Raw genomic sequence first — 7,875 nt, 5'->3', positions numbered from 1 at the left:
TTTCCGGTATCATTAAAAATTGGGTCATTACATGCTTTCCAGTAACTGTGCCTGTTCGGGACTTTTTCAATTATAGAGTTGAAATCGTATGTAGAGACTTTTTTATAGTGCATAGGGAAACCAAGGTATTTACCAAAATCCTGAGTTTCTCGTATCTTTAAGTTTTTAGAAATAAAGGTCCTGTCCTACGAGCCTCGAACACTTCAAGGAGAAAACCACCCGAGATTTCTTGAAATTGATGGTTTTACCCAATTCTGTCATAAATGAATGAAGGATGCGATTGATGGTATCCATTGATTTAGCATCAGTTTTGGCAAATAATATAACATCATCCGTAAATAACAAGTGAGAGATCTAAGGACCACTTTTTGATGCTCGAATAGGGGACCAACTTTAATGCTCTACTGCTTTCAGGATCATGAGACTGAGACATTCCATATAAAGAAAGAAAATATATGGAGAAAGTGGGTCTCCTTGGTTTGATTATTTGTGATGGAGTGAAACCCAGAAGCTTGAATCTGCTTAGCAAAATAGAAGTTGTAGTTGTCAAGACACAACTCATAATCAATTTAATCCAACAAGATGGAAAAACAAAGAAGGTGAGAACTTTACGAATGAAGCTCCATTCAAGCTATAGGCTTTTCCAAATCTAGTTTGATGATCATTAACCCTTTCTTCCCTTTTCAACGATGCAGGGAATGAGAAATTTCTTGAAAAATCACTGCATCATCAGAAGAATGTCACCCAAAGATGAAACTACCTTTAAACAGGGATATGATTTTATTAAAAATGGGGGTGAATGCGAAACACAAGAATCTTTGTAATAATCTTATAAGCAATATTGCATAAGCTGATAAGACTGAATTGTGTAATCGAGGCAACTTCCCTTGACTTAGGGATGAGAGCAATCAAAGTTTCATTTAAGGCGCAGGGGATCGTGGAAGTCCGAAACACTTACTTGATAAGAAGCATGACTTTTAAGTTTAAATGAGTTTAATTTGGAAAGAGTTAAAATTATAGTTTCATGACCAAGGGGACCAAATACCCGACTCGCCCTTAGCTTTGCTGTTAGGCCGGTGTTTCATCGTATATAAAGTGAAGCCTGTATGTACTCTTTCTAGATTTATTCTAATTCAAATTCCACCCTACAACAAATTTATTTCGATGCCTAATTCACCTTTGATTGGATATAATTGTAGTCATTCAAAATATATTTATTATAGGAGGAGAGGCACCCAACTATGATTTTTTTTTCTTTTTTGGTCACCTAACTATGAAAAGTTACAAAATGATCACTAAACTATTCAATTGTCTTTTTGTATCACCAGTTGACTAACATAAAAACGGAAACACCCAAAAATCCAAAATAATTATGTGACTGAAAACCCAAAATTAAATAGTAGAGTGACTATTTTATAACTTTTCATAATTTAGTGACAAAAAAGAAAGAAAAACATAATTCAATGAGTACTAATAGAGTTTACCCTTTATTATAATTAACTTCTAAAAAGAACCCAATCAATAATTTGGGCTTAGAAAAATATTTTGCAATCCAAATTGTACTACACATTTAACAAAAATATTGTTTTTTTAATCTAAGTTTTAAAAAACATGCAACAATATTTGAATATTGTGCAATTAATTTTTTCTAAATGTTATATAAATATAAATAATTTTTAAATAGTGATATCAAGTTTATAATCTGAACTATGGATAGGTGTAGGAAAAATATTGATGTTTCTTCTATGCAAAGCATGCGAGAGGCGAAATGTAGCGCCTACAATTAGCTCGATTAATACAGGGGAGTCGGTGGAATCGAGGTTGACTTTAGAAGAGGGAATTTGGCAGTGTTGGGTGGACTTTGAGAATGTTAGGAGCTGAGGTATGAAGGACATTTTGCGTGGAGCCGATGGCGTATTTATTAAAGTTTTTGCCCAATCGAATATCAGGGTACCCTCCGAAGCTATGGCGTTGCTAGAAGGATTGAGATGGGTGATTCAGTCCCTCGGTTCTAGGGGAGTCGTTTACACCGATGCTAAGAAGAGAGCTGCAACGGTTTATTGTAATGATGAAGATTTTATCTGAATTTGGGCGCATCATGCTTAAATGCAATAGTGTGGTGGCAGCAGGGTTTAATGGATTAGATGTTAATTCAACAAGGAAGCTCATAAGCTTGCTAGGTTGTCAATTTCTTTTAATGTCACGCAGTATTGAGATGTTGTTACGGACGTTTTAGTTTCCTGATATTAATTAAGTTTTGCTATGTTTTATATTTTAAAAAAAAAAAAAAACTATATCTTCACCTAACATAAACGTAAGCTATGTTGTCTATTCTCATAAATCTCACAACACCAATGTCTTATGACATTAATGTAAAACAAATAACATGCAATGTCTCGCTGGAAGACAGGGCTTGCAAAATAATTGCTATGAATTCCGAGTAGGTATTCATGCATAACCCAGCAACCATCCAATGATCGAAACATCAACCATCGAGCGAGAAGAATGTTAACTTTACCCAGGAGTCAGTTTGGATTGTATGTTTGCATCACGGCTGAAGCTCAATCTATCACAAAATAAGTAAATGAACATTACGATATGAACAAGCTAAACAATCAGGACTCAAAATAGTTCAGAAAATATTTTTTGCTTAATTTTCTGGATCACCAAATTCCAAATAAATGTACTAGAAACAAAATTCTTTGATGTTAGATTGTGAGGGACAAGGAACGACAATTCAGTGAGTTAAAAAAAAAACAATTGCATCTTACAAGGGCCCTTTTTTGTTCCAGCAGCAAGCAATGTTGACTGCTAGAACTACAATTGGAACCTTACAAAGGGTAACATGTGCGTCCACGTATCGTTTTTGTCTTTCATTTGATGCTAGCTTTAGGAATGGAAGATGTGCATGGCCCTGCTGAGGTCATAAATGGAATACCTTTAAATGTGGCCACACCCTTCTCATCAGTGAAAAGATTCTGCAGCACAGGGAAATTACTTGTTACATGCAAAACCCGAAGCAACATATTCCGGTCTCTATGCAAACACTAAAGGTGATAGAAACCATTCATTGGATCCAACCTCCAAATATGGAAATGCAATAGACAAAACAATAGTTAAAAATATTTGCCATTTCCACAATCTACGAAAAAGCATCACCAAGAATCCAAACCAGGTAAAAGCATCTGCAAATTAGAAAATGAAACATACCGGTGTTATTTTCTCCAACTGCTTCTTCTTTGGATTTAGGACATCTTCTGGCTTTCCATCGATCCTGGATGAATAACAACCTTTTTCATGCTATACCAGGAGAAAACTTCAACTCAAATCAATAAACACCTATCTCAAAACCAGACTACTTGCAAAAGGGAAATAGGGAATATGTACAAAACAAGGAGTTGTAATTGGAACAGAGCCATCTACAGAAACAGAAACCCAATGCCCCAACCAATAGCTAAACAAGGACTCATGAAAAACTAAGCTGGCTCAAGAATAAGGTTTATGAATTGCAAACTAAATTACATGCTATCTCAGATAATCTCACAAAAGAAGATATATTTGCGCAATATCTATTTGTATTTCTACAGAACTCAAAACATGCTTACCCTGAAAATGAAATGGGCTCGCCAGGTTTAGCACCTTCAGGGGGCAGTAATGGCTCTACCTTGGTATGATCTTCATTAGAAGCACAAAGCACCTGAAAACCGGAGATTACAAACAAGAAAAACAATCAATACCATCGATTCAAATATATAAGCAAACAATCTAACTCCAGTTTTAGAAATGGAAACCACCAATTATTCTGCTGAAAGAAAAACATATATGCTATCTACCACAAATTTGAGATCACTTACAATTTAAATGGACTGAGTTTAAGGAAATTGTTACAGAGGAAAGTAACAGAATCAAAGAATCACATAAGTTTTGTATTGTAGTTCAGGTTTGCTACTAAGCAGAAACAGGAACAAAATTAAGCAAGTAGGCAGAATATGTATGCAGAGAGAGTTGCAAAAAACAAAAGTCATGGACATTTTTCAGTTATCTCAGACATTGACAAGGATATAATTGTTCAGTGACTGCACATAAGCGCATGCACATAAAAATGTTTAATGGAAAAGGATAACATGTTGACTAAATGCCAAGAAGCATACCAGTCCCTCTGACATCACATCTCGTAGCTTTCCAGGTTTTACATTTGTAATCAGCACAACACGACGATTCTTCACAGGCCACAGCACAAGCAAAAATCATGGAGAACATCAGTATGTAAGCTTCAGAGCTCAATGAACCAAAAAATATGAATACAAATGATAGAAGTCAAATAAACCGAAACTGCATGACAGCTAACTTAGAAAAGAATACCGTCAAGTCTTCTGGACTGCAATACTTGGCCAATCCACTAACAACCTGTCGTACTTTAGCCTCTCCGACATCTATCTCCTCTACCAGTAAACTGCATTTTAATAAAACAAAACATCATTCCACCAATTTTGCATCTAGACAGCCATAGAGAAGAATTAGTTAACTCAAACATAAAGATATTTAACCCCTTGAAAGGAAAGTACAAGACAAGTTTGTCAGCATACCTATCAGCAGATGGATGTTTCCATGCTTTACGTATAAGACCAACCTGTATATTCAGTAAACTGACACTGAGTTCTTTGTCTTTATCAGATGCTTCTTTTTCAGGTGCTTTCTTCTCTGGAACAGCTTCCTTATCTCCCTTAGCCTTTTTCTTGGCATCCTGAAAATGAAAAGGTTATCGTCATAGAATTTTACGAGCATGAGAATCTAGAAAAAGCTTGGGCACTGATAATTAGAGTATGGATAACCACCTGTTGTTATGAGAGTTAATTTAAGCAAGATACTACTTGAATAAGTTCTCTCAAACGGTGAACATTGAAGCAATTACCAAGTGAAAAACACCAAGAAGTTACAAGAATATATACTAGAATAAAGAATAAGGGCAAAAATGGTACCGCGGAATCACTTTTCTTTGCATTTTTTTCTGCATCTGGCTTGTCTGCAATTTTTGTGTTTTGAACAGTCCCTTTAGCACTTGAAGTTACTTCTGGCTTAGCTGCAGCTTTTGCCATCTGCAACCAGATTTTGTAAATAACATTAAGAAATAATATGCTATCCTGACTATATGTAATTGCCAACTTTCAGTATCCCCCCCCCCCAACCCCAACCAAAAAAAAAAAAGAGAGAGAGAGAGAGAGGAGCTGAGTGGTAGGGGAATGGCTCTTAGGGTAGTGAAGATGTCAAGACTCAAGAGCCAAGACCTCTCTATTGAACAAAGAAAACATCAAATTTCAACTGAAGTGAAAATTTCCATTCCTTTACACATCAAAACCATTTACGGTGCCCTATCACATGATTAGAACCCCAATGACCACAGATCTAAAACACACAATTTAAGGATAACTTACCTGAGGCTCAAAAACAGGCTTCTCCAGCAATATCTTCTCAAAATGTGCACCAAGATCCTCACTATTCTGCAAAAGTGATTTTAAAAGGTTTGTAAGTAAAGATTTAAAAAATGGCATTCATTGGTGTTACAGTTCCTAAAAAGACCGTGCATTCCTCCTTTGAGGCCTTAATCATCATCTTAGAAAACCTGGTATGTGTTCTGATAATCTTTTTTAAAAGGTAAGTGAAGAACAATAAGTGATAACTTTTAAAGAAAAGCAAAAAGCTGTTTTCGAGGCTATGGCAACAACAGATACAACCTAACACCAAAAAGGAAATATCAAGTTTCAATCCCCACTTCCTAACTTGATTCATAAATACGCCAGCAAAAGTCGGGATAAATGGATGACACGAATTCATGACAATAAAAACAAAAGCTTAGACTAGAGTGTCAACATGACATCTGCATCAGCGGCTAGGCAAAATCTTGTTGATGAAATGTTAAAACAGAAGCTAAACTACAGGATAGACGAAACATCAAGAACAAAAATAGCAGAGATTGTCCCATGTGCTACCAGGCTGTGTTCAACTGACAAATCTATATTTCAGATTCCTTCATAAAGCCGCAAATAGCTTTTTCTACTTGTCTCCACAAAATAACACACTAGACAAAAGCTACCAAATGCAGGAAAACCAAATAATACCCAGAAAAAAGCTGTGACAAGAATCCATTAGGTATCCAACAAAATTATAAATTCAAAACAACAGAAAATGTCTCTACCTGGATATAATCCATCCATCGCATCACATGTGGCAATTTCTCCTTCTCTGGAGTTGAAAGGGCAATCTGACAACAAACAAGCAAAGGCTATCAATTTTTCGCAAAGGAATTGCAGTTAATTTTCTTCAACATAAGTTTAGCAGTTAGCACCAAGATACCCTCTCTTTGAAACACAAAGTGAGAGTATATACTGCAATACATACCACTGAACTATGTATGACTGAAAAAACAATAACATCGGCTTCTGAGGGTGTAAATCCATTGCCCAAAAGTACAGATTTTTTAGCCAAGTCAGTGTTTAATTCATTCAAACCACCATAGCATGCCTTAGAATCACCAGGAAAGCTGTCTGCAAAAGCTATCCACTTCATCACCTACAGTCAAGTTCAAACTTTTCATACTAGTAAACTTTTTTAGGAAGAGAAAATCACAGTGGAGAAACATGCAAGAGATCATTTTTCCAATTCATGCCAGTCACCTCAATTTTACCAATATACTTTTATAAAGAGAAATGACCTCAGGTTCTACTTCACTAACACTAACATAAGAGCTAGATTATACAAAGATGAATACTTTCATGAAAAAGGCTAATTACACATTACCTCATCGTTATTTTGCGGTGACTCCTTCCCTGATGACTTCAAAATGTTTATGTAAAGGGTCTTAATATCATTTCCAGGGACTTGACTTGAAAAAGCCTTCTGCAAAATAAAGTAGGAATTTATATCGCCATCAATATTGGCACATAATTAGGGAACCAGATAAACAAAGCACATCTCAATTGATTGCAAATGTAAGCAAAACTTAGCAAATTGCATGGTTATTACAAATTGAAATACATTAAGCATGTTTCCCTTCTTCTACACTTAATTGATAAGGAAATAATAACTGAATTGAAGTAAAACCCATTACATAAAAGTAAATCACTAAAAAATGAAAAACTTCCTTAAGTAAAAATGAAAGAGATTTTAGCTAAACAGATTAAAATAAACGACATGCAGGCAAGATAAAGGAAGTAAATTATAAAGATGGGTATTTCAATTTTACTCACAGGATCCAAAGAGAAGTGCTTGCAAAGAGATGATGCTATTCCTTGCTTCCTTTTGATATCACTGGTTCCATTGGTTGCCATGTCTGGGTTTTCTTCTCTTTTTCTCCCTTGAAGAGCTATTTAGACCAAGAAACAGACGTAGGGTTTTTGTGGTTTGATGAGCTTTTTCACTTCAGGAAAGCCAAAGTTCATTGAAGCTTGACAAAATATTGATTGGGCTAAGCCTGGTTCCTTGGTAGACTGGACCTCACTCCAGAGTTCTCACTTTGTAACCTTAACTAGTTTACAGATGATTTATGTTCTCCAGATGTTGGGCTGCTTTAAGGTTTCGGCCAATTCCTAGGCCATTCTTTAAGATTAGTTGAGGTGTAGTTTTCAAAAATTTGGAATTTAATTTTTTTTTAGATTTTAAAATTTAGTTTAATCTTAATTTTTTTATTAAATTTGTTGACGAATTTTAAAACTGTTCCAAACTTAAGACGGGGATTGAACGCTCGATCATTGACTAAAATAAAAATCTTTACCATCTCACCTAATTCTCATAGTTCAAACTTCTAAATATTTATCAACAAATATTTAATTGTATTAGTTGAAGTGTTATCTCAATCCAAATTATATACAACTATTAATC

General features: G+C 35.2%; 1 protein-coding gene across 1 annotated transcript; it reads right to left on the bottom strand.

Annotated features, from left to right (window-relative positions):
* Positions 1–2,631: 2,631 nt before the first annotated feature.
* On the bottom strand, positions 2,632–7,520 carry LOC108486976 (uncharacterized). The gene is made up of 12 exons (XM_017791144.2): positions 7,245–7,520; positions 6,796–6,894; positions 6,397–6,567; positions 6,194–6,259; positions 5,433–5,498; positions 4,980–5,096; positions 4,587–4,744; positions 4,363–4,453; positions 4,152–4,220; positions 3,606–3,697; positions 3,211–3,274; positions 2,632–2,978 (listed from the first exon to the last, which is right to left on the bottom strand). Exons 1-12 carry the CDS (start codon positions 7,323–7,325, stop codon positions 2,874–2,876), a joined length of 1,179 nt encoding a protein of 392 aa, XP_017646633.1. The 5' UTR covers positions 7,326–7,520; the 3' UTR covers positions 2,632–2,873.
* Positions 7,521–7,875: the final 355 nt, after the last annotated feature.

Source organism: Gossypium arboreum, chromosome 10 (assembly GCF_025698485.1).
Source record: "Gossypium arboreum isolate Shixiya-1 chromosome 10, ASM2569848v2, whole genome shotgun sequence".
Lineage (NCBI taxonomy): Eukaryota > Viridiplantae > Streptophyta > Magnoliopsida > Malvales > Malvaceae > Gossypium > Gossypium arboreum.
Note: the sequence above shows the minus strand (reverse complement) of the source record. Positions and strands in the feature narration are given on the sequence as shown.